We start from the raw sequence: 23,355 nt of genomic DNA on the forward strand, positions 1-23,355 counted from the left end.
GCGACTGCTAGTTTTCTTCCCCGTTTTCGGCGGTGACCCGCGGCTTAAATGCGGTGGCCGCGGGTAAACCGTCACCGTGTCATTCTCTAATTTCTAATACCATATATTCCCACAAAATCCTTAAGATCTGAAGAAAAATATTTACTAGTAGTCCCCTCGCAAAAATTCATTTATTCAAGGAGGGATGTGATTTTTTTTCTGTTATAGCCCCTCAAATTTGGAATTCGCTCCCGATCAACATAAGAAAAGAAAAATTACTTAGCAAGTTTAAAAACCTCCTAAAAAGTTGGCTTTTTAAGGACGCTTTTAATTGATTCATTTAAATTTTATTATTTTACAGTGGACTAGAAATACCGCCAAGTCAAAATTAAGTGGATAACCTTCCCCAACCTCTTGTTTCATTACCTATCCCTTTTTATTTGTTTATGAATTGTATTTACCGTAATCCTCTTTTTTTTCTCCTCCCTTTTTTAAATGTATTATTTTACTAAAATTAGTATTAATTGTCTTGTTTTTTATTTTTTATTTTAACTAAATGTAAATCGCATTGGATTTGGATTTTGTGATCAAATCAAATATTTTAAATAAGCTTGAAACTTAAAATCATGTGATTATAACTAATAGAAGTACATGGCTGAAGTATGCAATTTGTAATTGGATATTTCTTTTGAGCTTGTAATTTGATTGGAGATTGCATTAACCATGTATGTCTACTAATTAATGAGATGATGTCAGAATATTAATATAAGGGGTAGGACTAGAAGCAGCAAGACTTCAATCAAAACAGGCAGTTCAGTCACCGAGAGCACCCAGGGGATGGCTATGATCCGAGTACAGATGGAAGGGGAACCAGGACGGAGGGCAGAGGTCTCTGTACAGACCGAGGTCATCCCCTCAAAGATGTCTACAGTCTCTGTACAGACCGAGGCCATCCCCTCAAAGATGTCTACAGTCTCAACGCAGACAGAAGTAATGGATCAACCGGACGAAAGCCTTTTGATGGAGCTGAAGAGCCTGAGAGAGAAGGTTCAGCGCTTAAGGAGCATCCGAGACGACGAGACCTTCATTGATGGAGTCATCCAGGAGCTGTCTCAGATCGCTGAACAGGAACCTGACAAGACCACCCCGGGAACACCCAAAGCATCCAAAACGGCCACCTTGAGACAAACCACCGGAATGCAGGAAGTGGTTGGAGACGCTGACTCCTGGCAGCTGGTGACTTCCTTCACAAGAAAACGCAGAGGACCTAACTCTGTCTCTTTTTCTCTCATACAGGACAGCTCTACATCGACACCTCAAATCGCCCTGAGGAACAGATATCAGCTGCTACAGGAAGGTCCGGAGAAAGAGGTACAAGAAGTTGTTCAGCAGATGGTTCCAGCTCCGGAATCAAAAGTACGGCCCACCCCTAAGAAGCGCAGAGTGGTGGTCATCGGAGATTCGCTACTGAGGGGCACCGAGGGACCAATCTGCAGACCAGACCTACAATCAAGAGAGGTCTACTGTTTGCCAGGGGCCAGGATCAGGGATGTCACTGCTTGCCTTGACAGACTCATCAATCCCCGAGACCACTTCCCCATGGTTCTAATCCACGTCGGAACCAACGACACCGCAAGGAGCAGCCCGGACAGCATACCTGAAGACTTCAGGGCCCTGGGGGAGAAGCTGAGGAGGATGGATGCGCAGGTAGTCTTCTCCTCGTTTCTCCCAGTGAGGGGCAAGGGCAGAGCCAGAGAGGATCGAATACAGAGGGCGAACGACTGGCTGCGAGGATGGTGCAAGGAGATGAACTTCGGGTTTCTGCACCATGGAGAAGCATTGCAAGGACTACAGGGACACGACGGGCTACACCTGACCAGAAGAGGGAAGAAAGTCCTTGGACACCGCCTAGCCCGCCTACTCCACAGGGCTTTAAACTAGCACAAACAACATACCTGGCGAACTAAACTGCCAATACATTTTTGAGGCTGAGGTAAGTAGTCACCGAAATTCTAGGTCTGGGTCAGGGGTGAGTGCACACACTTTCGAATCGGGAGTAGGGTCACATTCAGTGTTCCCTCTAAGCGGGCGGGTGTTGTGAGCAAACTTTTTTCACCGTGAGCCAAAAATATCGGGCGCCAGCAAGTTATGAGCCAACTCGCCCGATTCTCCTCTCGCCGCCCTGCCATCTGCCGTACGCCTCTTCCGATCGTGCGCTGTGACGAGAAACGTGTGCGCTGCGATGTAATATTTTGTGCACCAGCGCACGCCAGCGCAGCTTAGCGGGAACACTGGTTCAAATGGTTTTATTTATTTCCCCAAATTTATTTTTGTTATACGCATTGAAAATATTTGATATTGCGTTTAAATCAAAATCTCAATAAACTTGAAACGAGTGCCCGTGAGATTGTGGGAGGGTTAAATACTCAAAACTTAGAAGTTTTTGCTACGCCAGCTTTCTGGTATCTTTACATACAGTGGCGTACCTAGCATATGTAACATCCGGGGCCCATCATTTTTTGGCACCCCCCCCCATCTGTAAGAAAAACATGATTTTTAGTAACAAACCACACGTCACACATGAGTACCTAGGAAAAGGCAGCATCTTACATATTGCAGTGAGCAGTACATCAATACACCCATTGTAAAACTAAACAAGCCAGACCAGCACAGATCAATCCTACACCGTCAATCCTAACAGAAAACCATGTCTTTCGAACACACAGAACACAGAAAACACCTTCGCCTAGTAAGGAATATGTAATCACAAACTAACCCCTCCCTCTTTTACAAAACTGTAGTGTGGATTTTAGCTACGGAGGTAACAGCTCTGATGCTCATAAAATTCTGAGCATCAGAGCTGCTACCACCAAGGCTGGTGCTAAAAACGCTTCACAGTTTTGTAAAAGGGGGGATAAAATAAAAATACATAGACAAAGGTTAAATTGAACCAGCAAGAAGCTGGACTCTGCATACAATGCTTCACAGAAACAGTGACACATGTCTCCTAAAGCAATAAATAAATAGAAATTTTTTTCTACCTTTGTCTTCTGTGGTTTCTCCTTTCCTCATCTTCTTGTAACTCTCTTCCTTCCATTCACTGTCTGCCGTCTCTCTTCCCCTATATGGCATCTTCTCTCCTTCTATGCCCCTTCCAGAAACTGTATGCCTCCCCCTTCCATCTCTCCTTTCACCCCATTGGTCTGGCATCTCTCTCCTCGCCTTCCCTCTCCCACACCTCTCCTCATAGTCTGGTATCTCCCCTTCCCTGATTCTCTGGCATCTCTCTCCTTTCCTTTTCTTCCATCTTTCGCTCCCCCTCCATGCTCTCACATCTCCCCCTTCCTTTTCCCTTAGACTGGCATACCTTCCTCCTATGCTCCAAGCCCTGGCATCTCCTTTAATTCCCTCCCTCATCTTCCTTCTCCCTCCAGCTGGGTACCGCAACACTCTTCCCTGCAGCTCTGCACTTCCCCACAATTGCCATGCTTCGGTTCCTCTTCTTCCTTCCTTCCTCCCCCCCCCCCGCGGGACCCTGCGGCACCATCAACTCTTACTCCCTCTAATGTCGGCCCTGCAGCTCCAGACTTCCTCGCACCTTCTCCCCTCCCCCTTTGGATCGCTATTATTTTAAATGTTATAGCCGCAGAGCTGTATCCATCAGTGGAGATGTCTAACCTCGGCCTGCCCCGGAACTCTTACTGCAGCAGCCGCCCGTCTAGGCAGGAACAGGAAGTCACTGTTGCAGTAAGAGTTCCGGGGCAGGCCGAGGTTAGACATCTCCACTGATGGATACAGCTCTGCGGCTATAACATTTAAAATAATAGCGATCCAAAGGGGGAGGGGAGAAGGTGCGAGGAAGTCTGGAGCTGCAGGGCCGACATTAGAGGGAGTAAGAGTTGATGGTGCCGCAGGGTCCCGCGGGGGGGGGGGGGGGAGGAAGGAAGGAAGAAGAGGAACCGAAGCATGGCAATTGTGGGGAAGTGCAGAGCTGCAGGAGCTGTTATAGCCTCCCCTTACCTTTGCGACGCGTGTGTGCGCTGTGAAGAGAAACTTGTGCGCTGCGATATAATATTTTGTGCGTGAGCGCAGGCCAACGCAGCTTAGCGGGAACACTGGTCACATTATATTTATGGGTCACATTGTAATTCCGGGTCTAGGGGGAGTACACACTGTAGTTCTGGGTATATGGGGAGTACACATTGTGGTTCTGGGCCTCAGGAAAGCACAAATAACGCAAATAATGCTAAAGGTGTTCAAGTAGCTCAAGTAGAAATATCCCCATTGAGACGTAACAAAATACAACATGGAGGGCTATGTACGTCAACGCACACAGTTTAGGAAACAAGATCCTGGAATTGGAAACAGAAATAAGGAATGCCGACCTGGATGTGGTGGCGATATCCGAGACCTGGCTCACAGACTCCCACGGGTGGGACATGGTCATACCGGGTTACAACTTGCTTCGCCGGGACAGGGAGGGCAGAATGGGAGGAGGTGTAGCATTATATACTAAAGATGACATTAAGGTCACGAGAATCTCAGATGTCCAGTATACTGGGGAATCCCTTTGGGTTAATTTGGCTAGAGGGAAGGACAAATGCTTGTATCTTGGCGTAATTTACAGACCCCCAAGACAACAGGATGACCTGGATATGGAAATAATCGGAGATATAGAAAATATCACCTTGCGTGGGGACACAGTATTGCTAGGTGACTGATGTGGATTGGGTTACACTTACCTCTGCTTCCGGCAGCAGCAGGAGGCTATTAAACTCTATGAAGGGAGCAAGACTCAGGCAACTGGTGTTGGAACCAACAAGGGATCAGGCAATACTGGACCTGATACTTACCAATGGAGAAAGTGTCACAGAGGTCTCGGTGGGCGACACATTGGCCTCCAGTGACCACAACATGGTATGGTTCAATCTCAGGAAAGGTTTCACTAAATCTACTACACTGACCAAGGTCCTCAAATTCAAGGACACAAATTTCAAAGAAATGGGAGACTTCGTTCACCAGGCGCTACAAAGCCAAGCAGAAACCGATAATGTGGAAGAAATGTGTGCAATTCTGGAGGCCGCATTATCGCAAGGATGTGCTGAGACTGGAGTCGGTGCAGAGAATGGCCACCCGGATGGTCTCGGGATTCAAGGATCTTCCATATGAAGAACGGCTTGCAAATTACAGCTATACTCGCTTGAGGAGTGCAGAGAGAGGGGAGACATGATCGAGACGTTCAAGTATCTTAAGGGCCGCATCGAGGCGGAGGAAGATATCTTCTTTTTCAAGGGTCCCACGACAAGAGGGCATCCGTGGAAAATCAGGGGCGGGAAACCACGAGGTGACACCAGGAAATTCTTTTTCACTGAAAGAGTGGTTGATCGCTGGAATAGTCTTCCACTACAAGTGATTGAGGCCAGCAGCGTGCCTGATTTTAAGGCCAAATGGGATCGGCACATGGGATCTATTCACAGGGCAAAGGTAGGGGAGGGACATTAGGGTGGGCAGACTAGATGGGCCGTGGCCCTTATCTGCCGTCTATTTCTATGTTTCTATGTTTAGTTGGAAAACTGCCATTTAGCAGTTCCCTAAGAGTGCCCAATAAGGCCTTATTGGTACTTAATCTTATTTGTGTTCATTTATTACTTTAACTCTTGTCTGGGTGGTTGGAAGGAATTCTTTGGTGTTTCTTAGAACCTGGCAGTAGAACGGTCTTCCTGTTGTGATATCCTCTGTTCCATTTGTTCTATTCGCCTGCCCTACCCTTCCACGGTGTCTCAGATGTTATCCACCGCTGCCTGCAATTTAGATAATTTGTCCTCCAAGATGGCAGAAAGGGTCTTTGTGTCCTGGAGAGTGATAACAGGCCCCATTGGTGAGGGCGGCTGGGCCATCTTACAAGGATGAACCGTGTGGTTCTCCCTGGCAGGCCGCAGAGTTTTAGCGGGCATGTCGCGTGTCACACTACTCCATGGACTTTGCACCACCGCACCAAAGTCGCCCCGAAGTTCCCAGAGCAGGTACACAAAAAAATGGTGTTCCAATTACAGTGATCAAAGGGAATTTTTCAGATAATGTGCCGGAGGATGTGAGAGATGAGGCAAAGTGCCACCGCTCAGCACAGCTTCATCATGTGACTCCCTCCGGTGCAGACTGTCTTAATGACACTTCAAGGTCTTGGTTGGATTGTCAACCTGAGGAAGAGCCAGCTGCATCCTGATGAGTCCCTGGTGTATCTGAGTGTCCGATTCGATATGGAGAAAGGCTGAGTGTTTCTTCCAGAGTAAAAAATAACACAGGGGCAAATTTTTCCCTGTCCCCACAATAACTCATTTTCCCATCCTGTCCCAGAGAGTTCTTTTCCTCTCCTTGCCCCGTTCCTGCAAGCTCTGTTTTCATCTGCACAAGCCTCAAATACTTTAAATCATAAGTGTTAAAGGCTTGTGTGTTTAAGGCAGAGCTTTACAGTAATGGAGCAGGGACAGGGACATCAACAAAACTCACGGGGATGGGACAGGGAAATTGAGTTCCTGCAGGGACTGGGAAAAATTTGCCCCTGTGCCATTATCTATTCCAGACTGAAACTTGGGAGCCAAATTTCGGCTCTACTGGCAAAGCAATCTCCATCAGCTTGAGATTATCTTCAGATTCTGGGCTTGATGGCGGCCACAATAGAGATGATTCCTTGGGCAAGAGCACATATTCGCCCTCTGCAGTACTCTCTTCTCTCTCGCTGGTCTCCACAGAGGGATCCTCTGCATGTTTGACTGCCCTGGATGATGGAGGCCTGCAGCATCATGTCCTAGTGGTTTCACACTCAGTCGCTGTCCTCTGGAATGCTTCTACAGATTGATTCTTTGACCACACTGACAATGGATGCCAGCCTTCTGGGCTGGGGGACTCACTGTGAGGATCACCCAGTACAGGGGTAATGTTCCCCATTGCAGTACCATTGGTCTATCAACAGGCTGGTGCTCTGGGCCATCCAGTTGATGCTGATTCACTTTCAGCCCCAGTTATCAAAGTGGTCAGTGTGTTATCTGATAACGCAACAACAGTGGTTTATATCAACCGGCAAAGAGGCACCAGGAGTGTCGGCCTCCAGAAGGAGGCGAAAGCTCTGTTCCGCTGGGCACAGACTCATCTTTTAGCCATCACTGCAGCTTATGTCGCTGGAGTGCTAAACACGTAGGCAGGCAGACTCTGGACCTGGGAGAGTGGTTCCTCTTGCCTCAGGCATTTCAGAGCATCATTGATCGTTGGGGCTGCCATACGTTAGATATAATGGCAATGGCGAGCAACAAGAAATCAGTGTGATTCTTCAGCCATGAATATGAGCACGGCAGCACTGAGATCGATGTGCTGGTTCAGCCTTGGCCAATGGATGAACTCCTGTATGTGTTCTTTCCCTGGCCCGTGGTAGGCAAAGTCCTGAAAAAAGTGGCCTGTCACTGGGGATGAATTATCCTAGTGGCCCCAATATCCCTGGTACATAGACTGACCTCTGAGACTTCAGCTGTTCAGGGACTCCTCTCTCAAGGTCCGGTAATCCTGCAAGATCTAGAGCGCTTTGGTCTCATGGCATGACTCTTGAGTATTTTGAAGGGCTACTCGGATCTGGTTGTGTGCACTCTTTTGAAAGCCAAGAAACCTGCCACATTCATGGCATATGCCAAAGCATGAGATACCTTATAGTGTTGGTGCCACAAGGAGCAGCTGGATCCTGCCATGGCTTTGATTTCTGCTGTCCTGTCCTTGCTTCAAGAAGGTCTAAATATGGGGCTGGCTGTTTCAACCCTGAATGTTCAGTTGGCTGGCATTTCCTGTTTCAGGTGCTCTGTGTTCTCTTGCTCCGCAACCAGATGTTGTCAGATACTTCATGGGTGCTCTGAGGCTATGGCCCCTGGTTTGCCAGCCCTGTCTGTCCTGGAATTTGAACATTGTGTTGGAAGGGCTCTCGAAGGCTCCGTTTAAGCCATTACAGGTTGCCACCCTGATGGACTTGACTATCAAGATGATGTGTCTGGTTGCCATAACTTCTGAGAGGCGAATCTCTGAACTACAAGCCTTGTTATGCAGGGACCTTTCCTGTGTATCACAGAGGCCAGGGTTTCCTTGAGGATCACTCCCTCTTTCTTGCCAAAGTGTGTTTTACATTAACCAGGAAGATTGCCTTCCAGCCCTTGGGTTCTAAGAAAAAGGACAGAGTTCTCAAGATGCTGAGTATCAGGAGGACTGTTTTACGCTACCTGGAGGTTATGAATTACTTTTGTCTCAGACCACCTCTTTATGTTGATGAATCCAGCTAAGAAGGGGAGGCCAGCTTCGAAGGTTACCATTTCAAGATGGATCCGGTCAGCTATTTTGTCCTGCTATATTGCCTGCGGTGGAAAGCCTCCCTTTGTACTTTGAGCTCATTCAACAAGAGGGGTTGCCTCTTCCTGGGCTGAAGCCAAGACAGTTCTTCCAGATGAGATTTGCCAGGCAGCGATTTGGTCATCCCTTCATACTTTCACCAAGTTTTATAGGATGAACGTAGTAGCTCAAGAGGACTCCTCCTTTGGAGCCTCAGTATTGAAGGCAGGCTTATCTCTCTCACCTGGGGTTTCTGGGACTGCTTAGGTACATCCCATGGTTCAAAATACCATCCCTAGCGCACTGGAAAAAGAGATTAGGTTCTTACCTTGATAATATCTTTTCCAGTAGATAGGGATGGTATGCTGAACCCCCCGCCTATAGTTGTCGATGAGCCTGCCTGGACCTCCTGCTAGTTATAGAAAATTGGAAGACTTTGTATATCGACGTTGGTGCTGGAGATGACTTCTACGAATCCCATGGACAGCTAGGATCACCAACAAAGATGTTCTTGATCATATAAAACCAGAATTGTCCCTGGAAAGCAAGATTACCAGACAGAAACTGGCCAATTTTGGACATATGATGAGGGCAAATTTACTAGAAAAGGAGGTGCTATGCGGAATAGTGGTGAAAGGAAGCAGGGGAGACCAAAGGCCCGTTAGCTGAATACTATCAAGAAAGACATAGAAATGAATTTCAAGCATTTGAAAAAAGCCATGGAAAACAGGAAAGTATGACGAGGACTGGCCTACAGAGTATCCGGGGGTCAGCCATGACTGAATGGATAGTAGTAGTAGTACATAAGAATAGCCTTACTGGGTCAAACAATGGTCCATCAAGTCCTGTAGCCCGTTCTCACGGTAGCTAATCCAGGTCACTAGTACCTGGCAAAACCCCCCCAATGAGAGCAGCATTCCAGCATCTCAAAGAACAGCAAGATTCCGGAACCCCAATGAGAGCAACATTCCAGAGCTGAGATTGTGATGTCATAATGCCTCATTCCACATTGCCTCAGAGCCAACCTCATCAGTGATGTCACAATGGCTTGATTGTCCTATACTTGGCACACATAAGAACAGCCATAGTGGGTCAGACCAATGGTCCCTCTAGCCCAGTAGCCTGTCCTCACGGTGGCCAATCCAGGTCACTAGTACCTGCCCAAAACCCAAAGAGTAACAACATTCTATGCTACCAATCCAGGGCAAGCATGGTTTCCCCAGAGTTCCACAATTTCTTATGGCCTTTTGCTAATAAAGTTTATTTGTTCCTTTCCTCTCTATGGTGTGGTTATGATGTTGTGGGGCTCATAATTGAACCTTAAATACGTCTAAAAACCCACCCAAATCAGCACTTGGACATCCTAAAAGACAGGTTGTCCAAGTGCCGATAATCAAACCGAATTTCTGGATGTATCGAGGGACATTTTAGGCCTCTGAATGCTGCTGTTTGCCCAGAGCTGAAAGGGGCGTATCTGGAGGAGTGGTTAGGGTGATATTTGGGCAGGATATGGGCCGACCTACACTTAGTCGTCCTGCAGGGAAAATCGAATGTTTTACAAGACTTCCTGGATGAAACTTATAGGTTGTGAGTTAGATGATTTGAAAACAGGTATAAGTGCTTAAAAGGTAACCAAAGTAACCAGATAATCACTGCAGAGACAAAGTAAAGACCCACACATACTCTCTTAGTGATCCCTGGCCCCCTCACACCTCCACAAAGATAATAATAATAATAATAACTTTATTTTTCTATACCGCCATAGTCAGGCGACTTCTAGGCGGTTCACATTGAAAGAAGACTGGACATTCAGCGAATTACAAAAAGTCTTAATACAATACAATAAGTCTAAATACAATACAATAAGTCTAAATGGAAAACTTACATACTAATTGGAGTTCTGTGGGTAAAGAATACATGAATACATGAAAGGAGCTTCTTGAGAGAAAGAAAAGGCGTTTACAGAGGGGGGAAATCCTAGTTAGGGAGAGGACAGTTTTAGTCAATGAATTTGGCGAATAGGGCGGTTTTAATTGATTTTCGGAATGGGGATGGGGATAAAACGTGCATACCTGTCTGCAGAACATCAGCACCTGGTATAGGAAAGCCTAGTAGAGCTGCACAGAAGTCTCTTAAATAGCCTAGGGGGTAGGCTAGTGAACCATAGAGAGGATGACCCAGGCTCATAAGTGACTCTAACCACTACATTTATGGTGGAACGTGTGCTCACCAGCCCCCTCCAAACCCTACTCTACTGCCATATAGGTGCCACCTGCAGCCATAAGAGCTATTGGGGTTATAGACAAGTGAGTATAATGAGTTTTGGAGGTGTTTTGGAGAGCTCACCATAACCTATAAGGGAGTTCTGGTGAGATGTTTATCTGGCACCCTTTTTGTGAAGTTCACAGCAGTGCCTGATTTTAAGAAGAAATGGGATCGTCACGTGGGATCTCTGCACAGAGATAAATAGGGGAGGGTCATTAGGGTGGGCAGACTAGATGGGCCGCGGCCCTTATCTGCCATCTTTTTCTATGTTTCTTCTATGTTTCTATGCCTTGTAAGGTGCCCCACTGCTCGGTTGCCATGTCTGGATGGCCAGTCCATCACAATGCTGGCTCCTCCCATGTCCAAATGGTCTTGTTCTGGACATTTGGGACTTGGTCGAAAATGTGGTATAAAGATAGACAAACTAGCGGTCTGTACGATCAACCGCCTGGTTGTCCAGATAGACGATTTTTGAAAAGAAAAAAAAAAAAAATTGGGGGGGATGTATAGTGATTTGCCTTTTGAGAATGGACATTTTCCCAGTGCCGACTTTGGGTGTTTAACACCATATGTCCAAATCAGACTTAGACGTATGTTTTGATTATGCCCCTTCATGTGTTTATATATATATATATATATCCTGTAGGGCTGTCACCGGCTTTGAAACTAACTGACTGAGGGCAGCAGAGAGGAGGAGGAGGTACTGAAAACAGTGATCTCCTGCAATGGACTTGCGGGAGCAGATGCAAAACCCAAGGATCAGCATGCCATACCTACTGGAGAAGATTTTCTCGTATGGAAACCTGTCTTCAATTATTCTGGATCTGCACAAAAGGTTTTTAGAATTTTTGCTTAAGTCGAAGTGACTTTTGCTGAGCACTCGCCTATGACTCTGGAGGCCTGATGCTAACTTTTGAAAGACACGACAGTGTGTCTAGATGAGTAAAAGCAGGGGCAGGAGGAGAGCAAGCTTAGAAAGCCTCACAGCTTGATTAAATTCATGGCAGGTCTCTGGGTAGGAGCACTGCAGATTACCCACATCTTATGATGCTTCCTCTTGGAGATTGACTCTGCACAGGCAGTGAACGCAATAGTCAGGTGGTAACATGTTTTGTTTTTCTCTTTTGTGTGGAGCTAATGAGCAATTAAAGAAAGCATCAGGCTGTCTCTGCAAAAGGCTGTACTTGAGCAGATTAATAGCAGGCTTTTTCCTAAGAGACAGAGTGGTGCAAAATAGATGGCAGGAAGGATGTTCTTCTGCATGGGAGAAGGGGAAAGACAAACTCAGTAATGCAGTCATGGGAAGGGTGGTTCGCCTGCCTGCAGTGATGTTCTCTAGTTTCCGCTCTAAACCTGAACTCTTTTGCTCGCTTCCGTGTCTGCTTTCTTAATGCTTCACTCGGCAGTTTGGCTTGCGGCTGAAATAATCTAAGCCAAAATGGCATTTATATGCTGCTGTTTCCAGTGGCAGTCTGGTTCAAGGCAGCGTATAATAAGGCAATGAAAATAATACAACTTCAATTCAGTAGTAGAAAGATGATATAACAAAAGCAAAGAAGAATATGGCAAAATGATGATAAATACAGCAAAAGCTAGGAGATTTATGAGGACCAGAATCTTTTTTTGTAAACTCATAACAATTTATTGTAACTCAACTTTCTAATTACAGTGAAAATATATCTTAAACTACTTTTCGGGTTACAGTCATAGGGCTCCTTTTACGAAGGTGCGATAGGGCCCTAACACGCACTAGCCACTACTGACTGCCTCCTCTTCGTTAGAACATTTCATGGCGTTACAGCTGATCTTGCATGGGGGGATACTATTGTGGAAAATTACATGTTTGGGGTGTGGGCCCCTTGTGTACATGGATGATCATACAACTTCTAGTATCAAGTGCTTTAGCCGCGGTCCCTGGAGTATTCTGCAGAATCAAATATGGAGGGGTGGGAAGGCTTAGCTTGGGATCGAGAGGATGTGGTTAGGCCAAGATGTCGATTTTTATGGCTTTCTTGAACGGGATGGGGGTAGGTTGTTCCATAGGTTTGGGAGTAAGATCGTTTTCGGGCTGGAGGGCATTGTTCAGGGTTTTGTTGATCCTTGTTCTGTATTGTTTGTGATTTCTAAAATGACAGTTCTACAGAATATAGTTTCTTTTTATACTTTAATAAAATGATTAATATAAATTCATAACTCTTTGAGGCTTGTGTGGATGGGATTAAGCAGAGTTTGTGAGGACAGGGTCAGACTTTGTTCCCGTGTCATTCTCTCATTTCGAAAGTGCTGCTGGAGTTGATCACATCATCTTAGAACCACAGCAGTCTGCTTTTTTCCCCCCTTTTTCACTGAATTTACATGAATTCCAAGCAGCTGCACCATGAGCTAGAGCCCTTCCTCATCCATATGCTTTCTCAACTAGGGACAGAGCTGGACTGGGGCACCAAGCATTTTTCTCTCAGTTCTCTCCTCCCCACCCCCCCCCCCCCCCCGCCCCACTCACCGCCACTGCAGAATTAATAGTTTTGCTGGCAGGAATACTCAAGCACCACCAGCTGAAGAGATTCTCTGCCTGGCCAGCAAGGTGCTCCATCCTCCAACACTGGCACTTTCATGCATGTTTATAAGTGCCCATGTTGACAGCTGGAGCACCCCATCAACTTCCTCCAGTTTTGGCTGGCGGGGCTTGAGCATCCCCATCAGCCAAGCATCTGATGCCACAATTTTGGAGAGGGCCTGAACCCTAAATGAGAGGGCTACAGGCTAAATTTAATGCAGTTTCCTTTATCTTAATGTAGAGTCTGGACTGAAGCCTTAAGGTTACCTTTTAAAAAGAATTGTTTTCTTTTCCTGCTGGAGCTCTCCCTCTTGTAAATTAGGACCTTCCATATTTGCGTCTCTATGCACCTTATGGGGTTTGAATGCAGTCTTCAAGGTGAAGGGATGTGCAACTTGTCTATGACACTAATTATTTCCAAATATTCTTTCTACAATTCTGTAGTATAGCTCTACCTCGGCTGCTTCTAGAAGTCTTAGTTGTCTTCTGCCGCTCATGACAAACCTTTCTCCAAGTAGTTGTTAGAATGAAAAGAGCTAATTGAACATCTGTAAACCCAGGTACCACCTTTCCTCATCTAGCAGAAGTACATCTGGAAGTTTGATTTCAGGCAAAACAGCCAAGCTTCCATTTGATTTAAATACATATTTATTTGCTAGGACTGAAAAAAGGAAACTAGCTGATATAAATCAATTTATAACATTTTTGTAAGGCTTGATGAAGGCACTGAACCTTGCTCTTCCTTTCTTTGATCTTTGCCTGCAGATAAATGGGTCTGGTCACGTGTGAATGCCTCTGGGATGAAGCCCTCTCCTCGGACTGGCTTCTCAGTGGCGGTGGGACCTGGTGGCCGAAGTGTTTTGTTTGGCGGTGTCTATGATGAAGAGGAGGAGGATAGCATCGAAGGGGATTTCTTCAATGACATATATTTCTATGAAATGGAGAAGAGTCGCTGGTTTGCAGGACAGCTAAAGGTTATTTAACAGAAAGGTCTTATCTCACTTTTAATACCCATTCTGCAGTCCTATATCAAGATCAGATGTTCATCCTATCCTTGGAAATGTTCTTGCCCTGGGGCCTGGGGTTTTAATAGTAGCGGAAGAGAGCTGCTGTTTGCTTAATCGGTTTAGCATAAAATGTCAAGCACATTTGCAAAAAGTGATCTCAAAACAGGAAAACTGGCTCACGACCCAGACTAAAAAAAGAAAGGACTGCAAGATTCTTTATTAAAAGTCTATGTAAAATATTAATGCATCAAAAACGGCTCTCTTATACATGGAGTGCGGACCCAACACGGTCTGTGTTTTGGAAAAATACTCCTACCTCAGGGGTCCTATTGACTGTGATGGACCCTTTATCTGATGGATGTTGATAGCCTTCATCAAGATAAGTCCCAGTAACAAGTGGTCTATATTTAAATGTTTGATGGTTATCATTGACTCTAACTTTGACCACAATCAGGACTTTTTTGAACGTGATTTTACATTATTTAATGTTTTGGAATTCTCTGTGATTATTTTGCACTTGGCACTTTGGATAATTATTCAGCATGTTTTAAAATTTATTTAAACACAAACAAAAAAGAAATTTGGTAAAAAAAAAAATAATAATAATTTTGCACATTAGTCCTAGGGTGGACATTATGATATTTATGGGCTATTCCTGCAAAGGACTCTAGTGCCCTATGCTCAGATATACCCTGATGAACTCTCCGTTGATTTCATTTCATTGATTTCATTCATTGCTAAGATGTTCCCATGAACTGATTGCACACCCGGGACTTTATAACTGGAAGCAGTGTTCCTGTATGCTCACTTAGAATTGAGAGCAGGTCTTTTCCATCCAGCATATGATTTATGACCTCTCTCTAATAGAGTAGGCTATACGCTATTTTCTGATAATTTATCCACCATTTCTGTCACCAGGGGCTAAAATCAGAGAAGAAGAAACGCCGACGAGGTAGAAAAACTGAGGCAGAGACAGCCGAGGAAGATGAGAGTGAGATCCCAACCCCTCAGGGACCTACAGAGACCACTAAAGAGGTGATCACAGAGGATGGTACTGTGCTGACCATCAAACAGGTGGTTCCAGCTCCCAGTATGGAGGCAGAGAAGTCCGATTCGGAAGAGAGCGATGAAGAAGATGAAGCTGCCTCTGGGCCACAGCTGGAGCCACACCCTCGCTCCAATGCCATGCTAGCAGTGAAACATGGGCTTCTCTATGTGTACGGTGGCATGTTCGAGGTTGGAGATCGCCAGGTCACCCTGAATGATCTGTATTGCATTGACCTCCATAAGATGGATGAGTGGAAGGTCCTGGTGGAAATGGATCCCAGTAAGTTGAGGCTGCTAATATGCCTGGTCTGGGAATTGGGGGAAGGAGGAGGAGGAAGCAGCATCAAAGTTCATTTCAAATTTGCATACACAGACCAAATCTATTCCAGCCCATGATAAGTTGAAAGTTAGTAGCCTATCAGTGACCTGTATATTGTTGATCAAAGTTTGTTTTTCAAGATTTTATTAAAATTTGATTGAATCGCTTATCTAAATTCTAAGCGAGATACAAATTAATATATAATTAAGAACATAAATACAAAAAAAGCATAAACATATTTAAAAAATAAAAACCAACAGCAATAACCAAATAATTACCTAAGGATGAAAAGTTTGAAGCAATTTAATTGATCAGTGATTTATAATAGTGAGATAAGATATTCAAATCCACTTTTTTGAAGCAGCTTTTAATTCCTAACTCCGGCCCACTTGTAAAGCACCCATATCTATCTGCCATTCCCTCTCTAGTTCCCTACCCTATTTGCCTTGTCATGTTTAGGTTCATCCTTTTTGTCTGTCCTGTCACAATTAGATTGTAAGCTCACTCGAGCAGGAACTGTCTCTTGTGTGTTAATGTGCAGTGCTGCGTGTGTCTGCTAATGCTATAGAAATTAGTAGTAGTGGTGGTGATGAATGATCCAGCTGTGAATCCGTAGGACCTGTGGGGTGGGATTAATTGATAATGCCTTCTGGCTTCCTGGCCTCTGGGAATAAATACTATGTTCTTGTGGTTAGAGTACAGAACCAACTCTGAATTGTAATCTTAGCTCTGGTTAGCTTAAGTGAATTCTGATTTTGTTCCTTTACCTCTGCTTTTTTGCCTCAGTCCTCATCACTCCTTTTGAGATGATGTTGCCCAAGTTGAAAAGCTAGGGATGACTGCGTGTTTGTGAAATGCCATGAATTCTGTTTTGCCCTTTCTTTACTTCTCTTCTCCAAGAAACCCAAGAGTGGCTGGAAGAATCGGACTCAGAAGAGGAAGGAGATGAAGCTGAGGGTGCAGAAGGAGGGGATGAGGAAGATGACAATGAGGAAGACTCTGAAGAGAGTGAAGGTAATAGACTGTGCACTTTTTTGGGAGATGGGGGGGGAAAGAAATGGTGTGGTGGCCAAGTTAGTCCATTTTTCAAGGTAATATCCTCTATAATAAAACCCTTAGCGCGCATGCGCACTTCAGTCTCCGTGCGGCTGTGATCAGTGATCCAGGGCTCCATGCCCCCGCATGCGCAGTAGGAGCCTGCGGAGGTTTGCGATGTGGGCGGCGGTTTCCCCCGCAACGTTCCTGCCCCGAGAGGAAAGATGGCAGTGTTGGATTCGGCGTTACTGCTTCTCGGCCTCCTCCTCTGTCGCTGATGCCTGACTCCACTCTGTCACTCCCATGGAGCTGTGCAGCTGTGGGGCGTTTGCTAGAGCGGCCCACGGACCAGTTCTGTTGGACAGGAGGGAGCAGGGAAGGGGTGCTGCTGGACAGGGGGAGCAGGGAAGGGATGCTGCTGGACAGGGGGGAGAGACAGAAAGAAAGACAGATGGAGCAGGGAGAAAGATAGAAAGAAAAAAAAGACAGACACACAGGGGGCCAGGGAGAGAGACAAAAAGAAAGAAATGCCTAAGTCTACACATCTATTCTAGCACCCGTTAAAGTAATGGGCTAAAAAACTATATAGAAATAAAACAAAAAACAAAAGAAATAAAGTGATACTTTTTTATTGGACTAACTCGATGCATTTTATGATGAGTGTTTGAAGGTCACCCTTTGTCTTTAGATCAGAAATAAGCAAATGTTGACAAATATCAGTATATAGGAGGAAAACATTGAAAGCATTTCAGGGGTTGTTCACAGGAAGAGGGAGGGGTGGGTGGGTGAGCAGGAGCCACCCCTCTTCCTGTGAAACTACCCCTGAAATGCTTTCATGTATATATACTGTCTTACATTTGGGGGAAGTGATTAGGACTTTTTTGCTGAAAGCAGGATCATTCTGAAGAAGAACCTGGAATGAGGAGAACTTCCATTTCTCTTGTCTCTCTGTTTCTAGACGAGCAGCATCCAGCCGTCCAGCTTGGAGAGAACTATGCAGACTATCTACAGAGGACAGAGACTTACTGGCTGCGGCTTGCTCGAGATAACATGGGTCCAGATGCCAAGGAGAAGAAAGTATTGAAAGTGGCGCATGCCATGGCCAAGGCTTTTAGTGACGGTGGAGAGCAAGTGCACTAATTGGGATCTGAGGATGAGCAGGCCATCATTCTACACATTGTAGACAATTCAATGACTCAAATCCGTGACCTTCAGCAAAATGCGGAAAAAATATCCTCTCTACTGTTGGGTTGGCGATGGTTTCTTCACAGCAACATTTTTTGGGTCTAATGATAAAGATGATTGGTTTCTCTAATAGGTATTCTTGGGAAGATTTAAGCCATCTTCACATCTTAGTTACAAAAAGCCCTGAATGATTTAAGAAGTGAGCAACATAAAATAGGCCTTGTTTTGTGAAAAAAGGTATTAAAGCATTAGAAAATAAATAATGTACTAATCATTTGAAAACCCAGTAAATGAGCCCAAAATAGGGGCACCACAGGGGATATTTAGAGCTGTCTGACTGCAGCCTCTTTAACAACAAAACCGTTGGTTTCTTCCCCTTTTTGCAAGTGTGATTTTGCCTGTTGTATTCCTCCTGAGTCTCTTGGTAATAATTTTTTTTAAGTGTGCCATTCATTGGGAAGGGACCTAAGATTATGATTATTGAAAGTTTTTATACCGCTACTAATGACTGGGGAGTCAATTCAGAGCGGTCTATATGAGCCTCTGCAAAGGTGCTACACTACAGGAGCTTCTGTAGAGATGTTACCATAAGGAGTTGTGAGGTGTTACTATGCATGGGCTCTATACTGAAATACCCGGAGCGTTGGTAATGGTGTAAGCATGTGGAATAAGCATGAAACCCACCATGTCACATTTGAGATTGCTCCTGCAATTAGAGGTGCTAGCTTTTTTGTGTTTCTTTACAGTATAATAATAATTTATTTTCTTGTATACCGCCCCCACCAGCAGTTCTAGGCAGTTCACAACAGAACTGAAACAGAATGAGCAGTTCTTGAGATGGGGGCTAACCATGTGATCACTGCACAGTACATGGAATTGTTGCAATAGAGATAGCGACAGCCCTGAATGCCCGAGAAAGTTGGCTGGGGATTTAAAAATGACACTGAATTCTAAAACAGCCTCTTCGATCTGTTGAGTTTGGGGAGTTCTTCCATGCACCCTCAGCAGGGTTGCCCTAGAAATACTACCAAAGAGCTAGAGGCCAGCCACAGAAGCTACACTTGAAACAAAGCACAACTCAGTCAGTTACAGGTAGAGCCCAGCTGAACCTAGGATCAGTTTCTGCTGAAACTGAATCTGCGATTGAACTCGCCCACTCAGTTTGGGCAGAAACTGAAATCGTAAATAAAACTGCCCCCTTTTCCTGCCCTGACCTCCCATGACCTACCTTAGTGAAGCCCTGGTACTCCAGTGGCCTCTTCTGGAGCACGAAGCCTGCCTCGTGCACTGCTCCACTCTAAATGGTTCTAGAGCCAACACATGAGTGAGTCCCCTGCCCTGTGCTGATTCCATTCAGACAGTGGCTGCTGGGACCTCCATTTGAATTGGCAGCCATTTGAATTGGCGCAGCGCAAGGGGTCTCCAAAAGGGTTTCACTAAAGTAGGCCCGGGGCGGTGAAGAACAATATTTTGGGTTCTACTGAAAATGCAAGGTATTTTGGGTCAGTTTCGGTACCAAAACTGAAATTTGGACAGCTTCTAGTTAAGGAGATAAATGACTTTTGAATTCTAACACATTTGTTATTTCCTATAAGGAGTTGTATTAATTAATTTTCAGAGTTGATTTGTAGTCAGTTCTGGTTTAACTGCCATGTGTGTTTGTGTTAAATCAAAGATGTTCAATATACTTTTGGTATGGATTCATAGTGCAAAAAAAAAAAAAAGGATGGCTTTTTAGGTAGATTCCATTTTCTGACTCAAAATGCGCTTTCCTAGCCCCAGGCTTTCTCCCAGTACTACCCACACCCCATTTTCCCGGTTGCAGTATCAAAGTCCCATGAACATCCCTAGTCACCACCCCCTTCTCATCATCCTCATCGGATATCTTTTGGCCCAGCCCCTACCTCGGTTCCCTCTCTGACACAGGGCATTATTTTGTGCCTTCCACATTGCAGCTTTGTAAAGGGTTTAAAACTTGAGAACAAGTGCCTCCTGTTTCTCGTGAGAAACCAGCAAATGACTGTCCTGGGTTTTTTTATTCTTTATTTATCATTATATATATATATAAAGAAAAAAGAAGATCTTCCACATTTGTACAGGAAATAAAAGTACATGGATCAACTTGCCCATGCATAATTAACAATGCTCAATCTCTATTTAGTCCACATTCTGGGAGAGACAATTCACATATCAGAGAGTTTAAGAAAATCTATATATATAAAATCGGAGGTATGTATGTGTGTGTGTATGTGCCGCGATCACGCAAAAACGGCTTGACCGATTTGAACGAAACTTGGTATGCAGATCCCTCACTACCTGGGGTGATATGTTCTGGGGGTCTCGCGGCCCACAACTCTATGTTGCTTGCTCAAGGGTGGGTTCACCCAACAATTTATATGTTCTTGCTCCTGGAGGTGAAACTAAAATTGTTGTTTATAATCACGTTTTGCGTTAGTTGTATTGTATTCATTTTGTCAAATATTTCACATTATAATTTGAATATTGTACTTTTTATTAAGCTGTAAAAAAATAATTTCATTCACCACTATAAAGTATCTTTATTTGAATCCATTTACAGTGTTATTGCTATAATTAAATACCCGTGCAACGCCGGGGCATCAGCTAGTATAAAATAAACACGTAGGAAATTTGATAGTGTAATGTCTTCAAGCTATTTAAGGATATCCTAATTTTCTTTAGAGGTGTTGGATATTGTCATTCCCTTTCCTTCAAGAAAAAATTGTAATTGAGAGGGCTCAAAAAATATATAGGAATTTTGATCCAAAAGGATCTTACATTTACAGGGATATCTCAATTGAAATTTGGCCCTCAATGAAATTACAAACTGTTTGAATTCTTTTTTGTAAAATCTTTATTCATTTTCAAACTTACAATAAGTGTGTCAATATGTTAACACAGATTAACAATAAGTATATCACTTAATAATCATCAATAGTACAAATGATATATTCTTATCTCCCACCCTTCCCACCCCTTCCTATTATATAATCAATACCTTGTACAATATGTAATCATAAAATTACCCCCCCTCCCCCCTCATAATTGAATCTGTAAATTTAAGGGGAAAAAATGTCATCTAATCAGTACAATATTTTGTTAATGGCTCCCACACATCTTGAAATTTCCTCAAACATCCTCGCTGTATTGCAATAAATGTGACATAAGGAATTCCACCAGAAATTATTTAAAAAAAACACCAAAACTGTTTGAATTCAAGAGACCTTTTCCATCTGGTTTGAGTTGATTTTGAGACGTCTAGAAACATGCTGATCTTACTGTCCAGAAAGGTCACCTATTTCAGCCTGAAAAACAGCCTAAGAAGTGCCTCTGTCTTGTTGAAAGACAAAAGCCACCATAAGTGTAGAGCGACAGATAACTTTTTCCCCTGAGGTTTCAAGGACTACTGTTAGGTTCAAGAGACGACTGGGGCCGAAGGGTTCTGTTTAGGTACTGGCAAAAAGTATATTCTGTGTAAAGGAGGAAGTCCGGTCTCGGGGTATTTGAATATTTCTTAAGAACTTAGAGAATAAGTCTTTGGGAAAATTGAAGATTCTAAGATTCAACTGTTTCATATAATTTTCAAAGTTTTCCTGGCAAACAATAATCTATCCTGCAATAAAGTCGATTGAGAAGCTTGCAGAGTTTGAACTCGCTGATCAAGGTTATTAACTTTTTCTCCCTGAGCCTTCATTTCCTCCTGAAGTTTATCCAATCTCTGTCCTTGAATATTTACCAGTGGTAAGGTTCCTGCACATAGTTTATATAAAGAGTTTAACGCTGTCCAAATAGACTCTAAAGTGATTTCAGCAGGTCTTACCAGAGGAGGGACTGGTGAAATATGTCCTTCACTCGCTGAAATCTCAGCTACCTGCTCTGAAAATGTCCCCGCCGAGGTAACCTGAGGAGCTGGCAAGCCCTCAAGCTCTATTGGTGATGCTGCCCATCCCTGTGGAGTCGCCGTTGTTCCCCAGTCTCGCGGTTGCAGAGGAGATGCAGGTCCCATGAGGCTAAGCAATACCGAAATCTCCCTCCGATTTGGCTCAGCCAGTTCGCCCTGTGGTGAAGATGTAAGGAATCGAATTATCTCCTTTCTCGTTGAGGCTGACCCTGGCTGCCGGGCTGAAGCAGCTGCTCTGCCTTGTCTTTTTGGCATTTCACAAGCAGAATTTAGACCGAAATCGGGCAAGGAAATCACATCAGCAGGAGAGTGCAGTTCGGTGTCCTCACTACACTGCAGCCATCTTGTCTTTGTCCTGTTTTAAAGTTATAAGCAGGGATTTCCAGTAGGGCAGCTGATCCAGTTGGCCATGGATTGTTAGACCTGTGGAACTCCCCTCCCCCTCAAACCAAAATTTGTCTCTCCCTACTGCAGAGGCAATGAAAATAGCCAGGAAGCTTGAGGTTGACTCCTTAATAATTTCTTACCTCTCCTGGAGGTGTGATTATGGGTTGCAGGAGTGAGCGACAACTGGCGGCCTACACTGGGGCAGACATCCAGGGGCACTGCAAGAAAAGCCTGCTGCGGGATCCCGGAGCCTGCATGTATGTTCTTGTGGAGGAAGCTGTGGAACAAGCAAGGTGGGAGGTTGGATTTCGAAGAGGGAATAATACACTGAATAATTCCTGGATGAGACACACAGCGGCTCCCTCCTATTGTCACTGAAGGCTAGACTTCAATTGGCGAAGGTGGAATATGCAAAAAAGAATGAAGCGATGGTCCCTGGCTGGAACTAACTTTATGAGCAGATTCCTTGGAGGACAAACTGGAAACTTGGAGAATGGCTCACAGCATAATTGCCTCTGTGTGACTGGAATCTCTGAATCAGTCTCAGATGCTAAACTGCGAGCCGTTTTAGAAGCCCTGTTTCTTAGTGCTCTGGTACTCTTGGATCATATGGGCCCCTTTTGGGTAGATCTGACCCATAGACTGGAGCCTGGAGACCAAAGGCTGAGGTTGGTTATCTTGAAGCTAATGCACTTTGCTTATCCCATGATTTTGCAATTGCTTAGAGTGGGTAAACATTTGGAATATAATTGTCATAAATTTTTATGTTTCCAAGATTATTCTCCAAAGGTATCTGCTCAAAGATGGGAGTTTGCATTGCTCTGCTCAAAATTACTTCAACTAAAAGTGAAATTTGCTCTTCTCTATCCTGCTAAGCTCTGGGTGCTGGACCAAGGACAGCCTAAGATTTTCACAATGGTTCAGGAAGCCAAGACTTTTGGGGATCACCTGTGTCCTCTCTCTGCAGACCCTTAACCTTCGTGCCCAAGAGAGGATTCCTGGGAAGGGTATCTCATCTTCCTTGCTTGTAGTTTTTTGATTTGATACTTTGAACTTCTGCGCTGATGTGGGATGCTCAGGGGAAGGGGGAGGAGTAGGCACTCATCCACTGGATCTTGTTGCCCTATTTGGGGTGGTTTAGGGCTTGGTAGAAGGGGGAATAACAAAGGGGTAGGGGAGGAAGTGTGGCTACAGCCTCAGTACCCTGGGGTTGTGGGTTCAAATCCACGCTGCTCCTTGTGACCCTGGGCAAGTCACTTAACCCCCCCCCCCCATTGCCCCAGGTACATTAAATAGATTG

The 23,355-nt window shown here is 44.7% G+C and overlaps 1 protein-coding gene across 1 annotated transcript in view; it reads left to right on the forward strand.

Annotated features, from left to right (window-relative positions):
• Positions 1 to 19,497, forward strand: part of KLHDC4 (kelch domain containing 4) — a 132,721-nt gene extending 113,224 nt beyond the window's left edge. The window contains exons 11-14 of the mRNA XM_033941294.1: positions 13,922 to 14,130; positions 15,082 to 15,490; positions 16,430 to 16,543; positions 17,523 to 19,497. Of these exons, the coding sequence (XP_033797185.1) occupies positions 13,922 to 14,130; positions 15,082 to 15,490; positions 16,430 to 16,543; positions 17,523 to 17,704 (914 nt within the window). The 3' untranslated portion in view covers positions 17,705 to 19,497. The remainder of the gene's footprint in view (positions 1 to 13,921; positions 14,131 to 15,081; positions 15,491 to 16,429; positions 16,544 to 17,522) is intronic.
• The last annotated feature ends 3,858 nt before the right edge of the window (positions 19,498 to 23,355 follow it).

Source organism: Geotrypetes seraphini, chromosome 4 (genome assembly GCF_902459505.1).
Source record: "Geotrypetes seraphini chromosome 4, aGeoSer1.1, whole genome shotgun sequence".
NCBI lineage: Eukaryota > Metazoa > Chordata > Amphibia > Gymnophiona > Dermophiidae > Geotrypetes > Geotrypetes seraphini.